Source organism: Ailuropoda melanoleuca, chromosome 1, assembly GCF_002007445.2.
Source record: "Ailuropoda melanoleuca isolate Jingjing chromosome 1, ASM200744v2, whole genome shotgun sequence".
Taxonomy (NCBI): Eukaryota; Metazoa; Chordata; class Mammalia; order Carnivora; family Ursidae; genus Ailuropoda; species Ailuropoda melanoleuca.
This window is the reverse complement of record NC_048218.1, coordinates 118,165,088-118,186,194: the sequence shown is the minus strand read 5'-3', so window position 1 is coordinate 118,186,194 and position 21,107 is coordinate 118,165,088. Positions and strand designations below refer to the sequence as shown.

The following is a 21,107-nucleotide window of genomic DNA, read 5'->3' as shown; positions in this document are numbered from 1 at the left end:
AGGGGACTCTGGATGAGTCACAAAAGGGCCTCAAATACAACTGTGCAGGTCAGCACAGCACAGTCCTCGCAGGCTGCCATTTCCAGGTGAAACATCCTAGACTCCTATTGATTAAGACAGTTTTCCAACAGTTGGAAGTTCGAGAAAGTGACTTGCGGAAGGGGAGGGTGCCTTTTTCTAATTTGCACAGAGGTGCGGAGAGGCGAGCCACAGCCTGGTCAGTCAACCAGAGATGTGCACCAGGAGAGGAAGGGACATCCAGGAAGCGGTCGACTCTGCCTGGAGGGACTCAGCAAAGGTTGCACAGAGAAAATCGACTCAGCAGAGAAAGCAGGGAGACAGGCTTCAGATCAGTGGAAATGGAGAACGAAGGCCCAGCAGTGGAAAAGAGAGAGAGAGAGAGAGAGAGAGAAAGCTACAGAAGCACAGGGGAGTGGGAGCGGCTTGAACCACAGGACGTTAGGTGGGGAAACAGAGGCAGTTCCTGCTAAGAGAGGCCATCACCCTGAGCAGCTGAGCTCTACTCCGCAGACATGGGGCTGCAGACAGGGGAGCAGCGACGCAGCAGGACCAGTCAGAAGACCTATGACAGAGAGTGAAGCCAAGAGCTCACACTGAGGTAGGAAGAGTGTATCGAAAGGGCAGTTTCTTAAAATATTTATTTACTAATTGGTACATGAGCTCATTCTCAAAAGGATGACAGGGCTAACAGGGATGCATATTTTAGAGGAAGAGAAAAAAACTGAATGAGAAAATGAAGCCAAATAGAAAATAATTTTAAGAAAAGAAATACAGCTGCAGTAAAGTCAGTACACAAAGTTACACTCTCTCATGCACTAGACATTCCTTCGAGGTAGCCCAAGATTTGACACAGAGCTTCCTGGCTGCTCGGCAGACAGGGAAGCCCGAGCAAGCACAAGGACCGGCGTGTGCATGGGGTAAGGGAAGCAGCAGCCGAGGGGGGATACACCTCCGACCACACAAAGCCTGCACAAGATCTCTCCCACACGTGCTCAGCAATGGAGCCCCTGAAGTGGCTCGTATTGCACACGGCATCCCCAGAATTTTTTTTTAGAAGTTCACAACGTCCAAAGAACTACTTTTATTTATAACATCGCACAATAAAAGCCACAATCACAATGCAAGAAAAAATATAACAAAGTGGCCAAAACAGTGAGGCCTAAGTGGGAAGCTCTGATGGGCTGCCTTGACTCAAAGGAGAAGCGAGGCGGTCATGACCGACCTGGTGTGTGTGTGTGAAAGTGAGGTGAGGGGTTTGAGAGTGGGGGGGGGGGGAACGGGGCCTCAGGCCCTGCTCCTTTTCAGTCAGCTTCAGTTTACTTGCCTCGTCAGCTGTCTTGAAGAAAGTGTTCAGCAGCCCCCAACCTCACACACAAAAAATGCAAAAAGGCGTAGGAGAGAACTAGAGATAGACGTTAGGCTACCTCCAACGATTGTTCATTTTAGAACTGAGCTTTTGAGAACTGAAAATTTTTTAATTTGATGTGAAACTCTGGAAGAAACTCAACTTCAGTTCCTCACACACAGTCACTTAAGGGAAGATGTTTTGCTTTACAGTTAACTAAGAGGCAAGGGTTGTGACACATTTTGAAAATTAAGCTGGTTAGCCACAAGAGGGGAGAACAAAGTACAGGCAAGCTCTCTTCAGAAAGCAGTCCTAGTATGTCTGCTCTGACACACAAAGGGTGACTTGGGCCCCCAAAGCCCAATGGCTTACAAACGTTCTAGAACGCCTTTCTAGAATCAAAGGGCAATCTGGGAAACAGATGCTGTCAGAGCTGCTGAAGCCAGCACAGGGCTGGAGGGCCCTCCTGTCTGCTTCCCTTTGAGCCTCCAACCAGATGAATGTCTGCAGGAAGTATCATTAGGGGGATAAACAGAAGCAGCCAGAGGGTTCGAGCCACAGGCAGGATCTGACCAGGGAAGCACGGAAGCAGTCTCGCGGTACGATCTCAAGCTGGGCTGCACATCAGAATCATCTGAAGAGCTTTAAAAAAATCCCAAAAAACAAAAACAGATGTCTAGGCCACTCCCCAGATCAATTAAAACAGAATCCATGGGGGTGGGATCCAGGCACGGGTGTTTTTTAACCTCTTTAGGTGATCCTAATATGCAGCCAAGCTCAGGAGCCAGTGGTCTTCAGGAACAAAGCACAGAAAGTCAGCAATGGCCTGAGGTGCAAAAGCTGGTCAGGTGATCCCACAGGGAATCCTGGGAAGTTAGAGACTAGAAACAGCTCTTCTCTCCATGCCACACACACCACCTACCCCCATCACACCTTGAGAGACTTAGAGCCTGTGGCAATAAAGGAATGGACTCCTCTTCCCAAGGATTCTGGCACTGGGCAAGACGCAGACTACTCTAGGGGCCAGGTCGGACGGTGGGAACCTCAGGCCGAGATCTGCCAGTCCGTGAGATAAAATCCCTGAGTTTCATACAAGTTGAGCTCAGGAGGCCCTCACAGTAAGATAATCATCCCAAAACCCAGCTGAGGAAGATGGACAAATCTAGAGATAAAAATCCTTGATTTTTAACGGGCATTTTTCTCATATTGTGCATTTCTGAAAATCAGGTATGTCTTTCAAGCTGAATCTCTACAGCAAGGTGATTCTTTCCTCTCCACCACCATCCCCAAATTGTTAAAACCATGACCACCTTAATATGTGGGCCTCACAGGCAGCAGAAATGGAGAAAGGCCAGAGCCTATCCATGAATCCAGAGCCATGTGACCTTCCCAGCAAGACTATTAACATCCCATGGTTCTCTCTAACTCTGGGCTTCGCTAGGGAAGACCCATCCCAGGAATAATCTACCCACTCACTTACTTTCCTCTGGATGACATATGGCTGGCCTGGCTTGTCCCACCCACATCTGAGTGACTACTATGGGCCAGGCACAATGCAGAATATTTTATATGCACTACTAATATAATATCTATGAAGGCTAGGTATTTTTGCCTGTTTTGAGCTAGGAAGAAAGTCTCAAGAAAGGTTCTGAAGCAGCTCATCTGTTCCACACAGAGCTATTACATGCATCTGTCTGATCCCAAAGGCCACGTTTTTTTTTTTTTCCACTAAGTAACAAAACCCATGTTACAGGCCACAGGTTTCAGAACAATCAGCTTCCCATACAGGTGATATGTGCATCCAAAAGCCACCCCACAAGTTCACATGTGCCATCTGCAGGAAGCAAGCAAATCATCACTATCCTGGGAAACAGTTTAATCAATATATCCCGAAGCTATAATTTTAGGGTTCAAGACAAAACAAAGACATATAAAATCTATTTAGAGACTACAGGAAGAGGAGGAGAGATCTTCCTCGTTTGTTGAATGACACAGTCCACTGCTACTACCCGCTGAGGATTACATATCCTTTCAGCCTTTATAAAATCAAACCATGAGGGGTAGGGGAAGAGAAGGGACAGAATGAATGCCTAAGAAAAGAGAGATGAAATAATTACGTCAATAGGAATTTAAATTGGAATAAAAGGATAACAAAATTAAAAAGACAAAAATACAGAAAAAAAATAAGATTTTAAGAAAAAAGTATGAATAGCAAAATTAAGAAATATAAGAAGGTAAACTTAAAAAAAAAAACCAGAATGTATTATATTTGATATGGGAGACAAAAAGGCTAATATCACGGGGTGCCTGGGTGGCTCAGTTGTTAAGCGTCTGCCTTCGGCTCAGGGCGTGATCCCAGAGTCCCGGGATCGAGCCCCACATCGGGCTCCCCCGCTGGGAGCCTGCTTCTTCCTCTCTCACTCCCCCTGCTGTGTTCTCTCTCTCGCTGGCTGTCTCTCTGTCAAATAAATAAATAAAATCTTTTAAAAAATAAAATAAAATAAAAATAAAACATCTGTAAAGAAACACAAAAGAAATGACAGAAGTTAGGGCCTGCTTTGAACAGTAACCATTTGCTGGAGTCTGGGAGAAATTTCTACCAACCACAGCCTGAATGTAGACCAAGAAACACACGGCCTCTGAAGGGGGAAGAGCCAGAGCTGCCGGGAAATATATGGGAAGAGGGTTCAGCTCCTCACCTCTCTCCACTTCTAGTCCAAAGTTTCTGGGTTGGCAGCAGTCAGCAAATAAGCCGGTCAGCCCCACAGTGGGTGAGTCCGGAACAGCCGCTCTCCCTTTCCTCACCCAGAAACTCTTCTTCTATACCCACTTGGAGACTCCTATCCTAATAAACACGACCCTGCAATAATTACAGGCAAGACTGGCAGCGGCAACAACTGACTCCAAGAAGTAAAATAATGTGGAGAAAAATGATTTGGACATTTCATTGTTTATAGGAATAACTTACCGCGTATGAAAACCAAGAGCGATGGGAATAAGGAAACATTATGCTGAGAAAGAAATGGAAGAGATTTAGATAAGGAGAGGTTTCAAGGAAACTTGAAAATGCAATAGCAGAACTGACATTAAAGCCCAGGAGAAAAAGGGCAGAATTAACACGGCAGAAAAGCTGAATTCATAATAAGGAAGTTACAGTCGAGACTTGACAGAGCTGAAAAAAGACAAAAATGCAGATCGTGTCCCAGTTCCATTCACCAACACTTACTGGCAAAAATTTTATATTACAAGAAAGAGAAACAAACAGAAATCAGTTTCCCAAGAAGGTATATCTATAAAGAACAATGAATTCGCAAAGAAATGCAATATAACAATGACTTGTGAGAAACAAAGACTGTGCTCCAAGAAATCCACAAACAGCCCAAATGTGTGAACACAGGAGGAAGGCATCGAAGTGTGCGGATGATACATCATTATATTACACAACCTACACAGCGTTCCTGAAACACTATTTGAAGATACATTACACCTTATCAAAAGTACACCCAAATTCCTTAGAAATAATGGTATATATTTGGACTGACAGCATGCATGGAGGCCAATTAAATTAGTTAGATCTAAATAATTATTATTTATACAGTTACCAAATGAATGGAAACATCTAGTGCTTTTTAAAAAGAATATATAAAATATTTAAATTTATAATATGGCCTAAAATTCCAGAAAATGAAACATAAAATGTGTGTAAAACCAAGCAGAGGGACTCATTCACCATAACTGAGGTAAAAATACTGTTTTTTGTCTTGATGTTGACAGAGAAATTAATAAAATTAAAAGCATGAAACAAATTCACTAAGGGAAGTAAATGCAAACAGGCCTTTGCCATAGGAACTACGTCATATCAACTAAAAATTAATGTGAAGGGTTTAGACTCTCATACTGTGGTACGCAGGCTCCAAAGACGGCCCTCAGGAAACCACACCTTCTCTCCTTCACAGACCTGTCACCTGACTCGGGGCTGGCCCTATGAATCCCTTCAACCCACAGAATGGGGCAGAATTCACGCTGTGGCAGTTCCATGCCTCAGCTTTAAAGAGGCCTGGCAGCTTCCAGTTCTGCACTCTTGGGAGCCCTAAGCTGCCATATAGGAAGTATGGTTACCCTGCTGGAGAGACTTCATAAAAAGACCATGTGAAGGGACTACTCGGTGAAGGAGAGATCTGAGACTGGATGGAGAGAGACAGATAGACAGATATAGATGCCCCATTGTCCCAACATCCCATTTGAGCCGGCTGTCCCTACCAACATGGCAGCCATGTGCATGAGCAACCACAGACATCCTAGCCCAGGTGAGCCACCAAATAACCGCAGCACCAGCAGAATACCCAGAGAGCAGAAGGACCACCCGTGAATCATGACAGGTAATAAACGGTTCCAGTTTGAAGCCACCAGGTTTGAGATGCTTCGTTATGCAGCAATAGAAAACCAAAACATCCTTTAAAAGCTTTTCTGAAAGGATTTTAAAAACTCTGTAAAATGTACGTTATTTTTAAGAACAACAATTTTAAAAAGCAATGAAAGGCTTAAAAATAGAAGACTTGGCTTATTCAAACAAAAACACAGTAGAAATATTCAAAGAGTAGAATTGAAGGCAAAAAGCCTTTAACTGAGTCAAAGACAGACAAAAATGTAACAGCTATAATCAGTTGTAGCAAATGACATAACACGAAAATATATAAAGCCAAAAACTACTAAAAATAAAAGAAAAAATTTAGAAAAGTACAGTATGAAGCAAAAATGTCATTTTCCATCTTTCACAAATCCAATTAACAAAAAAAGCAATCAAGAACCAAGAATTTGAATGTTTTTTTTACCTTACAAGTCCAGTGTGTGTGTGTGTGTGTGTGTGTGTGCGCGCACACACGTGCACACATATCTGTGAATACATATTTGAACATGCTGAGATTTTTCAGTGTCTAGCAGGTGCCATTCATTTCATAAGGCTTCATGAGATTGACATAAATGCTTTCCCGTTTCCACTTCCAGTCCTGTGACCACCTCCTAGAGAACAAATCCGTACAACTCTTGAGAGGACAAAGCAAGTACAGACCAGCAATTATGCATCTTAAACCAATTCATATGAATCACAGTGGAAATTCACCTTACATTATTGCAACTGGCTATTATCCTTAATTTTGAATATTAAGATGGTAAAATTTGAATTGGGTTTCAAATAAGAAGATGGAAGAACTTAAAATCAGCAAATGCCATTTTCATTAAGAACAAAACAAACCAGGGGCGCCTGGGTGGCTCTGCTGATTAAGCGTCTGCCTTCAGCTCATGTCATGATCCTGGGGTCCTGGGATTGAGTCCTGCACTGGGGTGCCTACTGCACTCAAAATACCAGGCAGCAGGCTATGCGCTGAAAATACAGCAGAGAACAACACAGACAGGTGGTTTGTGGACCTTACATTGTGGTGGGAGGAGATAAACAATAATGAGATCATTTTACTTAGTGATAAATACACTGGAAAAAAATAGAGCGTCAAGAGAAAGAGAAAACAAGCCACAGACTGGGAGAAAATATCAGTAAAAGACATATGTGATAAAGGACTATTACCCAAAATACAGAAAGAACCACTAAAAATCAACAATAGGAAAATAAACCTAATTAAAAGCTGGGGGGGAAATGTGAACAAAGATCTCTCCAAAGAAGACGTACAGATGGCATATGAGCATATGCAAAGATACTCAATGTCACCTGTCATCAGGGAACTCCAAATTCAAACAAGGAGATACCATTATGCACCTACACTCACTACCAACTACAACTACAAAAACCCAAAACACTAACACCACCCAATGTTGGGTGTGGAGCAACCACTAACGTGGGAGTGCAATCTGGTACACCCGCTTTGAAAAAACAGTTTGGCAGCGGCTTTCAAAACTACCTGCCTACCTACCCGAACTAACAAACAAACGTATGTGACAGTTGCGAAAATCAGTAAAGGGAAACCTCCCTAAAAGGGACTCAGGAGGTTGGGCAGGCGGAGCTCTTCTTCCCTATCACTCGTCCTCAAATGCAAATTCGGCAGGAAGAGCGGGACTGGGCAGGTGGAGACTACCTTACCATCCCAGCAGGAAGGAGAAAGGGTTTCCTCACCACACCAGCACCCGCTCCCGCCCCCAACAGCCCAGCCAATGAGACGCGATCACTACTCAGCCAAAGGCGATCTGCTGTACTCCCAACTTCCAGTCAGTTTACTGAATGTACTCCTTGTTTCTAACAGCCTTCCCAAGCTCCCATTTTTCATTTCTTTCTATGAAAGCGTGTACCTCTCCTTTGTTCTCCGGGCTTCCCTGTGGTTTTGACATAGCTTACCCGGACGCAGATTGCAATTCTTTGCTATTCCCCCGAAAAACCATCTTTCGCTGGTAAAAATCACTGGCAGTTTTCTTTTTAAGAGTAACCCATGCTAGAATATAAAAGAAAGAAAGAGCAATTTTAGCTGTGGCGTGAGGGACAGCCTCTCTGCCAGGGCAATTTGAGGTGAGACCGAAGGAGGAACGCGAAGACCAGAGGAGGGGCCAGTAAAGCCGGAGAGGCCCTGAGACAGCCTGGGTCTGTTCCAGGAGCAGGATGCAGCTAGTGTGCTAGTGAGGGCCGACAGGTGGGCGGGGTCTCACCATGTAGCTCTTTCTAGGGTATCCCAGAGAGTGGATTTTATTCCAAGTGTAATGAGGTGCTGCTGGAGACTTCAAGTAGCGCATGCTATCCTCTGGCTTGCCTTTTTCTTTTCTTTTCTTTTTTTTTTAAGATTTCTCTAAAAGGGGCAGGAATGGAAGCGTGAAACCCAGTGGTAGTCCACACTGAACATGCTGGCAGCCTGGACGAGCTGGTAGCAGCAAAGAAGCGAAGAAGTGAAAAGACACGAAGTGTGAAGCAGAACTAACAGGATTTGCCGATGAACTGGGTATTGGAGGGACAGTGAAGGACAAGGCAGAGTGATTTCACAGAATTTATCATTATGATCCTTACACCTCCTTACAAATATTTTGAGCATTCAAAATTACCATGCAGTTAGACTTTAGAAATGTTAAGAGTTGTCGCAGAAAGCTTTAAATAGTAAACCATGACATCTAAATCTGATCAATTTTTTTTTTGACAAAAATACAATTCAAGGCCATTCTCTTGCAGATTTGAAAACATAACAAGAAAATAGTATTTTCTGGCATCAAAATCTTTATATAAGGGACTCTGATTCATAACCATTTTGCAAGTGAATATGCTAAAGCAAACCCTGTTAAACATTTACTTCAGCATTTCTACTAAAAGCCTCCATTTTAGAAAAAGAAAGTATATAGGAAAACAGAACAATTTGGTATCAGTCATTAGAAATGGAATCTGGGAGGGCTGTGGTTGAATGTCCTTCCCTGAAACTCTCCCATCATTTTCAGACTCAACTCTCTGTTTTCCTTTTACCTCTCTGGCCAGTCCTCTTAAGTTCCTTATTGAAATCTATCTGTTCTATATCGTCTCTCATTCTGTGTTATGGGCTGAATTGTGTGCTCTGCCCCCCAATTGTATGTTGAAGCCCTAATGCCCAGTACCTCAGAATATAACCATATCTGAAGATAAGGTCATTAAAGAGGTAATTACGTTACAGTGAGGTCTTTATGGTAGGCTCTAACCTGATCGTGACTCCCTTATAAAAGGAAATTTGGACAGACACATGCGGACAGAGGAAAGACCACGCAAAGACAAACGGAGAAGGTGTCCCATCTGCAAGCAGAGAAGAGGGCTCAAAAGAAACCAAACCTGATGATACTTTGATCTTGGATATCTGCCTCCAGAACTGTGAGGGAATATATATATTCTTCTGCTCAAGCCACCTGGTCCGTTGCATTTTGTTAGGACAGCTAGCCTAGTAAACTAATACACTCCATATACTCTCTTCTGCCCTCACTCCGTGCCCACTCTAATCTTCACCTAAGATCATACTCAAAGGCTTGAATTTGGATCAAATAAGATGATCCCCAAATCTCTACATCTAGGTCAGGCATCCCTTCTGTGCTTTAAACTAAATCTCTATTAAATACTTACGCACGTGGCCAAGTAAGCTCCCTCCCCCACCTCTCTCTACTTTATGCCTCCCCTTCCTGCATTCCCTACTGTGGTGATGGAACCAACCCAAGTGCCTAAGTAAGCTACCTGGAAAACAGCTTTATAAAAACAAAACCAAAAAACGCTATCATGTATTTATTAAACATGTAAGAGCTTTACATACATCTTCTTAAAGCAACTAGAACTTTTATATACTGCTGGTGGAATGTAAGTTAGTAAAAGCACTGTGGAAAACTGGCAGTATCTATTAAACTAGACATTTACATATCCAGTAACTCAGCAATCCTACTCCGAGATACATGTATCACAGAGAAACATACATGCATACATCAGAAAGCACATACAAGAATTCACAGCCATATTATTTATAATAATTCCAAAATAAAAATGTCCATCAACGGCAGAATGGACAACAACAAAACAACCTCGTATATTCATATAATGACACGTGATACAGCAATGAAAGTGAACAAGTGAGAATAAACCTTAGAAACACAATATTGGGCAAAAGAAGTCTGAATTCCAGATATTGCACACTGAATAATGCTCTGTATATAAAATGTTTTTCTTCTCCAGAGCTGTTGGGTTTTTTATTTTTAATTGTAGTAAAAAACATATAACACAGTGACCTCACTAAGATGGCAGAGTAAGAGACCCCAGTCTCCTCCCCCAACACGGAACAATGAGACAGCTAGCTATCTGGGAACAAAAAGAGCTGTAGGAGAGCTCAGGAGTCCACTTAAAAAGCCTGAGCAACAGAGTGGATGAAAAAGCCTGAGTATAACTGCACAAAAATGGGAAGAAGAAAGTTTCATTTTCCCCACATCACCCCATCCCCCAGACCAGTGCTGCTCGGTGCCAGGAGGAACTCTCCCACGGGACAGAGTTCTCTGCAAGAAAAAGGAGAGTGAGGTGAACACTAGCTTCCCCAGCCTTTTGGAGGACCTGCTTCAGTTTAACTCTGCCCAGAGACCAGCAAAGCTGACATGTATAGAGAGAGCTAGGAACAAGGAAAAGGGCAGGCCTACCAATAGAGCCATGCAGCAGGAGCGACAGTTCCCAGCGGCCTGCTCTGCAGAGGACCCCAGCAGCCTTCACCTCTGAGGCCAACAGGCCTTGTGGGTACTAGAGACCCCATCAGCTCTCATCATGAGCCCTCATCTTGGACAATGCCGGCCGACTTTTCCATAGAGCACATCAGCAAGCTTTCACCACTGAGAAAACCAACAGCTGGCACAGCCACAGTGGATTTCCTCCAGATTTCGCCACGGACATTTTCATCCACAGTTTTCACATTCACGGACAATGCCTGCAGTCCTTTCCTGCTTCCTCACCCACCTTCCACTGAAGACTGGGATCCGAGCAGGCAGCCAGCCCTGGTCATGGTGCACAAGCAGCCGCCAGCCTCAGCCCTGGCGGCAGGTCTCCGCCACGGTGCACGTACGTGTGGTTCACCCTGCAGCCACACACGCGCATGACAGCAGTGAAGGACCCCGTAGCTGCTTGTGTGCCCACATACAGCTCTGACTCCGGTCACTGGCCTACATACCTCTATGTACAGGCAGCAAGACCCCGCAGCTGTGCACCTGCAAGCTGCTGACCCCAACCTGTCAAAGGCCTCCAACGTCATGTGTATGCTTGCAGCAAGGCCCAGAAGCCACACAAGTGTACAGCAACCGTCCAGGTCCCTGAAGCTACTCTGGTACCCAGAGCAGGCCCTGTGACTCCTGTCAACAGCCAGCGCCATCATGCATACCTAAGACAGACTCCTATAACTGCTGGCCTTGACCTGATACTGGCACCCAAGCGGCTAGCCCCTGCAGACGCACAAGGAAATACTGACAGCCAGTTGTCTATAGTTGGCTCCACGCCCTGCTGCTGAACCCCCGGCCTTGCCACTGCACACGTATCTGCCACTGACCCTACCCACCCAGGCACCTGCAGCCACCCCCCATGGTCAACCATGTGCAAACCAACTCTAGGCCCCAATATGCCTGCCCTGGTGCCTAAAGACTGTGCCTAGAGGTGCCACTGAGGACCTCAACAGCCCTTGTGGAAACTGCAGACCCCATCTACCTCTAACCAAGGGTAGCAGTTGTGGATGTAGTGGAAACCTGCTGCTTGAGCTGACAAGACACCACATACGCCCAGGCCCAGAGCTGCACATGGTGCCCCTGCACCACTAGACCCAGGTTCACAGCACACTCCAGTGTGTCCCCACCTCCAGGTGAAGGTCTCTCCTTCTGAAACCCAGTCCATAAAATGTGGAAGAAGTGACTGCTTCTTCACAGATAGCTACAGCAATCACAAAGAACAGGAAATTAGTTAAAAATGGACAAAGGACATGAATAGACAGTTTTCCAAAGAAAACACACAGATGACCAACAGACACATGAAAAGATGCTCAATGTTGACCATCATCAGGGAAATACAAATCAAAACCACAATGAGATACCACCTCATACCTGTCAGAATGACTACAATTAACAATACAGGAAACAACAGGTATTGGCAGGGATGTGGAGAAAGGGGAGCCCTCTTACACGGTAGGTGGGAACGCAAACTGGTGCAGCCATTCTGGAGAACAGTATGGAGGTTCCTCAAAAAGTTAAAAATAGAGCTACCCTGCAATCCAGCCATTGCACAACTAGGTATTTACCGAAAGGATACAAAAATACTCATTCAAAGGGGCACATACACCTCAATGTTTATAGCAGCATTACGAACAATAGCCAAATTATGGAGAGAGCCCAAATGCCCACTGACTCATAAATGGATAAGGAAATGTGGTGTGTGTGTGTGTGTGTGTGTGTATATACACACACACACACACACACACACACAATGGAATGTTATTCAGCCATAAAAAAAGAATGAAATCCTTCCATTTGCAATGACATGGATGGACAGAGAGTATTATGCTAAGTCAGAGAAAGACAAACACCATATGATTTCACTCATATGTGGAATTTAAGAAACAAAACAGATGAACATAGGGGAAGGGAAAGAAAAAATAATATAAAAGCAGAGAGGGAGGCAAACCATAAAAGACTGACTCTTAACTATAATTATAGTATAAGTGGAATTTATTCCAGGGATGCAAGGATAGTTCAAAGTTCAATATCCACAAATCAATCAATGTGATTCACCGAATTAACAAAATGAAAGATAAAAACCATACGATCATCTCAACAGATGCAGACAAAATAGCATTTGACAAAATTCAACAAAAATTTATGATAAAGACTCTCAACAAAGTGGGTATGGAGGAAAAATGCCTCAACACAATAAAGGCAATATGACAAACACACAGCTAACATCATACTCCTCAGTGAAAATCTGAACGCTCCTCCTATGAGATGAGGTGCAAGACAAGGATGCCCACTTTCACAACTTTTATTCAACAGCAATTAAGCAAAAAATAAAATAAAATAAAATAAAATAAAATAAAATAAAATAAAATAAAATAAAAAAGGAGAAAGAAAGAAAGAGTATCCTCATTTGAAAGAAGCAAAATTTTCACTATATGCAGATAATATGATACTACATATAGAAAACCCTAAAGCCCCCACCAAAAAACCATTAAAACTAATAAATTCAGTAAAGTTGCAGGACACAAAAATCAATCTGTTGTATTTTTATACACTAATAACAATCAGAAAGAGAAATTAAGAAAACAAAAACCATCCTATAATTTCTATGGAACCACAAAAGATCCCAAATAGCCAAAACACTCTTGAGAAAGAATGCTCGAGGTATTACACTCCCTAGAGGTATCAAACTCTACTACAAAGCTGTGGCAATCAAAACGGTCTGCTACAGGCACAGAACAGATAAAGTTCAACTGAAGTGAACAGATAACTCAGGAATAAACCTACACATGTATCATCAATTTATGCAAAAGGAGGAAAGAATATACAATGGGGCAGTCTCCTCAATAAATGGCGTTAGGAAAACTGGACTGTTACTTGCAAAAGAATGAAACTGGACCAGTTTCTTACAGCATATACATAAACCCCAAATGGATTAAAGACCTGACATCATAAAACTCCTAGAAGAAAATATAGGCAGTTAACTCTTTGACATTGATCTTAGCAATATTTTTTCAGATATGTCTCCTCAGGCAAGAACAATAAAATGGACTACAATAAATTAAAAGTTTTTTGCACAGCAAAGGAAACCATTAACAAATGAAAAGGCAACCTATCTGCAAATGATATATCTGATAAGGAATTAACATCCAATATATTAAAAAGCTTATACATCCCAATATTAAAAAAACAATCCAATTAAAAAATGGGCAGTGGACCTGAAGAGACATTTTTCCAAAGAAGACACACAGATGGCTTACAGACACATAAAACAATACCCAACATCACTCATCATCAGGGAAATGCAAATCAAAACCTCAATGAGATATCACCTCATACCTTTCAGGATGGCTATCATCAAATATAGATAGATGATAGATAGATAGATAGATAGATAGATAGATAGATAGATAGATAGATAGAAAGAAAGAAAGAAAGAAAGAAAGAAAGAAAGAAAGAAAGTAAGTTGGTGAGAACGTGGAGAAAAGAGACACACATGCACGAGTGGGAGAATGCAAATCGTACAGCCACTACAGAAAACAGTATGGAGGTTCCTCAAGAAATTAAAAGTAGAAAATACCATACAATCCAGGAATTCCTCTTCTGGGTATTTATCCAAAGAAAATGAAAACACTAATGCAACAGGACATAGGAACCCCTATGTTCACTGTAGCATTATTTACAATAGCCAAGGTACAGAAGCAACCTAGGTGTCCACGGATGGATAAATAGGTAAAGATGTGGTAAATATACACAATGGAACATTACTCAGCCATAAAAAGGAATGAGATCTTGCCATTCACAACAATATGAATTGACCTACAGGGTGTTATGCTAAGTGAAATAAATCAGACAGAGAAAGACAAATGCTGTCTGATTTCACTTATATGTAGAATCTAAAGAACAAAACAAATGAACAAACAAAACAGAAACACACTCATAGATACAGAGAACAAAATGATGGTGGGCTAGAGTGGGGGAGGGGTGGTGGTGGTGGTGACACACCAAACAGGTGAAGAAGATTAAGAGGTACAATATTCCGGGGGCGCCTGGGTGGCACAGCGGTTAAGTGTCTGCCTTCGGCTCAGGGCGTGATCCCGGCATTATGGGATCGAGCCCCACGTCAGGCTCCTCCGCTATGAGCCTGCTTCTCCCTCTCCCACTCCCCCTGCTTGTGTTCCCTCTCTCACTGGCTGTCTCTATCTCTGTCAAATAAATAAATAAATAAAATCTTTAAAAAAAAAAAAGGTACAATATTCTGGTTATAGGGAATATAGTTAATAATACTGTAAGAATTCTGTATAGTGACAGATTGTAGTAACCATTCTGTGATGTATATAAATATTGAATCACTGTTACACACCCGAACTAGTACAATATTGTATGTCAATTATTCTTCAATAAAAAATAAATCCTAAAAAATTAAATTGAATTTAAAAAAATAAGGTAAAATAATAAAAATTTAAAAGGCAAAAAAAATGATAAGATTGAGGACAGCAGTGTTTCTGACAGGGAGGTAAAATTTTACCTCTACCATCTTAGAGTCTCCATCTGGGCCTGGGAATCAAACTGACTTAAGACAGAGTAACAGGAGAAAAGCATACAGATCTTACTGTTACATGTACATGGAAGTCTTCAAAAGGAAATGAAGACGTAAAGAACTGGCAAAACCCAAGTGCTTCTATATTAGGTTGAACAAGGACAGACAATTGTGGGGAAAAAAATAAAAGATACATTGCAAATATGAAGGAAAACAGGAATTATTTTACCAAGGTCTCTTTGTACAGAATACTCAGTCTCACCTCCTGACTTTGGTGATAAGAATGTTTCCTCCCTGCATAGGGAGGGGATCTTTCACTTGGGAGGTCAGAGCACCGTTCTTTGTACCTGCTGTTTTTCAAGTGCCTTTAGCTAAAAATAATCCTCATGCCAAAGCGGCATATTCTTGGGTGGCATATTCTGCCACTCTTCAGTAGTATTCCAGGTTCTCACACCGTTCTTACATTAGGTGATCCATTCATAGAAATCCATAACTTATATATGTGATACACGGGTTCTTTTGCATGTATTTTAATGTCTATGAAAACATATCTTTAAAATGTAAAATAATAACATATTACCTCTGTGCCAAACATATGGTAAATGTTCAAGAAATATTAACTATCTCAATGTGAAGGGAAAGTTCCTACATAATAGTAGAATTCAATCATGGTCTCCATAAAATAGGACCTATTTTTTTAAGGATAAAAAGGAACTTGAGGAAATGAATCAAAATGTTCACAACTTCTAGGTGATGAGAGGCAGCGTTAACTTTTCCTGGATCTTCATACTCATCTGTACTTTCAAATATCCTGCATTAAGCAGCTTAAATTACTAAGAGTAACAACAGAACCAAAAACAACAGTCAATGAATACAATGTCTCATACATTACGCACTTAAGTATCTGTCATAATGCAAAGAAAAATAAATATCTCATTTTTTAAATAGTATCAAACTACTAACTGGCTTTGCTGCACCATTTTATCCTAGCAAAGTCACCCGAGGACCAAGACAGGATATCTTCTAAAGGCCCCTTGTCCTCCTCTGCATGGCTTGTTAATAGGTTAGCTAACTCCTCACTTGGTCAGCCGGCATATCCCAAAGATTCTGCAGAAACACAGCAATGGGACTAAATACCTACTGTGTTCTTCATTTCATCTCTCTGGGCCTATGAACTGTAAAGCCCCAACAGTTCTGCTATAAAGAACAATGGAGACGGTATCACAAAAACAATCTGTGATCTGTAAACAAGGCAGCTGAGAGTTGCTCGTATCATCCATACTTCTGAGTATCTTGGGGGTATCATCAGGTTTGTGACCCCAGTGCCTATCAAAGAGTTTCTGAAACAAAAGGCAGGTTCCATAATGGCTTCTTAAATGGAATTTTTAAATGTGGCTTCCTCCTCCCGCACCCAATAGTAGTTCTAACACTTCTGTTTGGTAGATTAATAACCCTCCGACGACTAAGATGGTCTTTGATAAAAATCAAAACTACTCTTAAAATTCAGCTCTGGGTAAGCTTTTCTTCTGTCTCATGTGTGTTATATCTTCCTTACAATACTCTGTGTTTACCCACAAGCAGAAACTGTAATAACTTGTCTTGGGTCAGCATAATACAATGTTTGGCAAATTAAGCATTTTAATACACAACAGGGATTCTTTCTTTCTCGTTCCAAAAGTGAAAGCTCAGTTGCTTTCAGGAAGAGTTGGGAGAAATTACCCTAACACATAAAACTGCTGGTGATACTACCGTAGGCAATTCGATGATAAGCCACTCTGTGTTATAAAAGAGTGAACATAGCAACATGCTTTGTTCATAATTTCAGCCTGACGTAATCCTAACGCCGAAGTGTATGATTTGTGACAAATGGACCTGAGCCAAGGACAAGATTTCCTTGATGAATAGGCTTTACTGAATTAGTCACAGAGGGAGTAAATATACACAATTCAGTAATAGGGTTTATCTTCAGGATTTCTAAGGCCAGGCTTCCCATGACCACTCTCATTCCAACCCAATCTGTGCTTTCCATAGCTGAACCATGGCATAAGTATTAGGCATTTTCAAAACTGCTGATAAACTGATAGAGTTGCTTGGGTGAAGGTAATTGTAAAGGTTAAAGGTTATTAGCCAAGTTTATTTTCCAACAGATAGCACACTTTGTTTTTCTTAGATACCATTTATACAAGAGTAGCCCTTCATGTTTTTTTCTTCTCCAACACACATGCCACGTGACATTTAAATGCACGAATACACGCCAGGCTACAGAATAAGTGAGTGCATTCACAGTAACACCATCTCCTCCCATGCTCAAGTAAACAAGTCGAAAACTACTACAAAATTAAGTGTAAGTCTACCCTAATTTGTATTGTAGAAGTAAATTAACGACAAACTTAATCCAATTCCTAGATTTAACAAATTACCTGCTAAATATCTCATGACCATTCACTACTCTGAATTACAGAGGGATGAGGTCACACAGAGAAAGTTAATTACACACTGACAGGGGGAAAAGTGCTACTGGTACACAGTTCAAGAGAATTTACATGAAAAATCTTATCAGGGAATCTTACAATGAAGTTGAATAAAGCCAGATGTTAATCAGTGGCTCACTTGTACTACTGGAATAAAATAATTAACGTACTCCTCTGCTGATTCCTTTAATATTAAAAGCCCTTTCACAGATTTCTAAAAATTACTACCCATTAATATTTCATATTCATATGGGAACCTACAATTCTAAGAACAAGTTTCCAGAACCTTTTTTGTGTGGGAGTTGGGAGGAGAAATTCAAAACAGATAGTAACTCTTTCTATCACATGTACTTTATCAAAACATACTGCTAATTCCTATGCCAATTTCAAAGGGTTTGGAGAGACTGGAGTGGAACTGAGGGAACTGGAGAATCAGGCTAATCTAGAGACCCTCCAAAGTTAAATCTTTCAGAATCAGATCCTTGGCACAAAGCCAGACAAACGCAAGGTGCAAAGAGACTCAGCAGACTAAACACCTCACCCTTCATTAGACACCAAGGAAGACCGATGTTTTAAAGTGGTAGAGTTATTACTTGGGTTGTGAACAAATACCTCCCCATTAACAGTTCCTCAGAACACTATTCTAGAAGCTTCCAGTTTTACCAAAGAATTTCCATTAAAACTGGTTATTTTTTGTTAAAAATAATAAAATCAGTATCTTCAATGAAGCGTTGGTTGATACAAAGGGAAATCTCTCTATTTTGTTTTATACACTAGGTGAAGGCATGAAAACACAGCTATAATGTATTTGTGGTTTATTTAGAGAAATATTCTGGCAAATTAGCAATAAGTGTTACTTATTTGGAAATACTGACGTAACAGTAATTTTAAAAAAACAAAAACTATTTCAAGAACTCAAGTCAAATTTTCATTCTGAATAAAATTTCAGTTAACACAAACAAATTGGGCTAGACTATTGAAACAACCAAACAGTACGGAGACATTTAATGAATAAACTTCCCTGTTAATACTCTGCCTAAGTAGACTTTTTCAGAGATACTGTGTTCTGGCTACATGAGACTGGCTTTGTTTCTTTCAATAAATTAGAGAAGGGAAAAAGGGGAAGGGAATGTGACAATCGCACTTAATCCACACCAGGCTGCCATATGTCACTTTTCGTCCTTTGCTGGTTCATTGACTATTCATGAATTCACTACCTGAAAAGTGCTATATTTATCTTTACAGCCACAAAGCTGTCAATTCAGTTTCAAGCAAGCCTGTCTTTGTTTTCAATGAAATGCAGTTTGCACAAAAAAAAAAGCCTTGTGTATACGACACCGCTCTGTACTATAATACAAATATTAAAAAAGAAAAAAAAACACTGATATGATATAAGTGAGTTTCCATGTTGGTCCCAGCCTGAGCCTTATTATTATTGTTTAAGACTCTTACATCAAAAGAAAAATGAAGCAGTCTCAGCTTTTGGAGCCTTTGCCCTCTATGGATTCCCACAAAGGCCCTGAATCCTGCTCCCTATATTTTGTTATCAATGGTCTTACTGTTTCCTTTTCTTTTATTCTTTTATACAAGCTTGTTTCTGGCAAGTTTACTCTGCTATTAACTCACCTGCTTAAAGCTACCTGAGTTCCAAGTTCTGCTTCCCTGGGATGTGTTACATCAGCTCTAGCTCAAAAACTGTCCTAGAGTTTCCTTTTCCCACAGACGGTCATCTCCATGAAAGACTGCACAGGTCATTCAAATTCCAACTTCTCTGCCAGCATCTAAAGAAGACATATTTTTAAAAAGTTACAAAAAGAGACACTCAGTTTTTATCACAACCAGACAAGAAGATAGGGAAAACAAGCTTGCTTAAAGACATTTTAAATGCTTCCTTGATGGCTGTAAGCTTAAAACTATCACCACAAATCCATCATATTTTTCCAGAGGGATAAAGATCAGGGGGAGAAAATAGATTAAAAATACACTTGCATCCTAAAAACTCCTTGACTAGCCTGAAGATTTAAAAAGCCAAGTGAAATATACACTCCAAAATTACTGTCATTTCAAACAGTCAATTCCAAATAATAATAAATAATGCCAAAATGTAAACTGAATTTAATTTTCCCTAGGTGTGCTCAACAATAATTTTGACATGTAAGTTCAAAACAGGGGCGCCTGGGTGGCTCAGTCAGTTAAGCGTCTGCCTTCGGTTCAGGTCGTGATCCTGGTGTCCTGGGATCAAGCCCCATGTCCTGCTTTCTGCTCAGCAGGAAGTCTGCTTCTCCCTCTTTCTCTGCCTGCCACTCTCCCTGTTTGTGCTCTCTCTCTCTCTCAATTTCTCTGTCAAATAAATAAATAAATTTTTTAAAAAAGAAAGTTCAAAACATGTGATAAAGGTTAACAGCTAGTGACTGAAGGAAAAGACCTAATCCGAAGTAAAAACAGCACTTCATTAATAGTTCCATCATATGATACATTCCTCCACGTTTTATTTCAATCTTGTGAGGATCCCCAAACTTAAAAATTTCTTTGTAATTCAAGAATGTGATTAAGACCTATACCTCCATTAACAAGAAAATGAAGCAGAAAGAGCCCTGATGTTTCAGAACTCCACTATGATGTAAGACTAGTCATCAAATTCCAAAAGTCATTAAAGCATGAGATCAATGTTGATGCCTAAGAAAACAAAAGAAAAAAAAAGATTCAAATACAGATAGAATGTTTTCATGATTTAAAAAAAAATTTAATTGCAGAGACTTATCCATGCTAGTGTATAATTGTTTAATAGCATTATCTATTTCCAAAAGTTCCTAGCTTATTTGTTCTTGACCCAATGCATCACCCCTTGTTCAGTCATCCAGGATAAAAACTTGGGACTCTTCTACACCCTGCTGTCATTAGTCAGGACTAGGTACAGCTGCATATAGCCATCTACAACAAGAACAAAAACAGATACACAGACAAAACCAATGGCTTACATAAGACAGAAATTGATTGTATTCCTACACACACAAAAAAGAAGCCCTGATGTAGTCAGTTTGGCATATGGTAGTCCAGAGTGCTGGACTCTTTCCCACGTGATGATGTGCCATTCTCAACCTGCGTTTTCCACTTCGGGTCCAGGACATCAAGATGGCCGCTTGAGTTCCTGCTGTCACATGTACATAATAGCCTGCAGGAAAGAGGGGAAGCAGGAGCCAATCCTAAGATTTTTCCAGAAGTTGCACACCGTGCTTCTACTTTCATCTCATTAGTCTGAATTCAGTGATACAGTCATATCTACTTAATCACCGGAAAATTCATTCTTTTCACTGCGCAAAAATATGTCCAGCTAAAAATCAGGGTTCTCTTATACAAAAGAAAAAGAAACTGAAAGCTGGGATTGGCACAGTCACAGTCTCTGATATTTCTCTCTTACCCTATATGTCCAAGTCCCCTCAGTTTTTTATCATTATTTAGTTAAGTCAACCCAGTCAGCCTGGTTTTAATTCACCTCATCATTGCCTTTACTTGAACTATAACATCCTAACTGATCTCCTTCACCAAGGTGGAAATT

The 21,107-nt window shown here is 41.1% G+C and overlaps 1 protein-coding gene across 12 annotated transcripts in view; it reads right to left on the bottom strand.

The window, feature by feature from the left end:
- Positions 1–21,107, bottom strand: part of LOC100466176 (cytochrome c oxidase assembly factor 1 homolog) — a 99,809-nt gene that overhangs the window by 21,469 nt on the left and 57,233 nt on the right. For 5 of the 12 annotated variants that reach the window (XR_004626956.1, XR_004626955.1, XR_004626957.1 and 2 more), the window contains exons 2-3: positions 19,178–19,332; positions 6,199–6,385 (exon numbers count right to left, since the gene is read on the bottom strand). The exons of 2 other annotated variants lie outside the window; for them this stretch is intronic. Coding sequence is in view for 5 of the 10 variants with exons in the window: in XM_034665588.1 (XP_034521479.1) it covers positions 6,199–6,282 (84 nt within the window). In the remaining 5 variants the exon portion in view is untranslated. Of the gene's footprint in view, positions 1–6,198; positions 6,386–7,706; positions 7,801–11,992; positions 12,041–19,177; positions 19,333–20,112; positions 20,134–21,107 lie in introns of those variants that run through there. 5 more of the 12 variants (XM_034665586.1, XM_034665582.1, XM_034665589.1 and 2 more) reach the window with 5 other exon arrangements.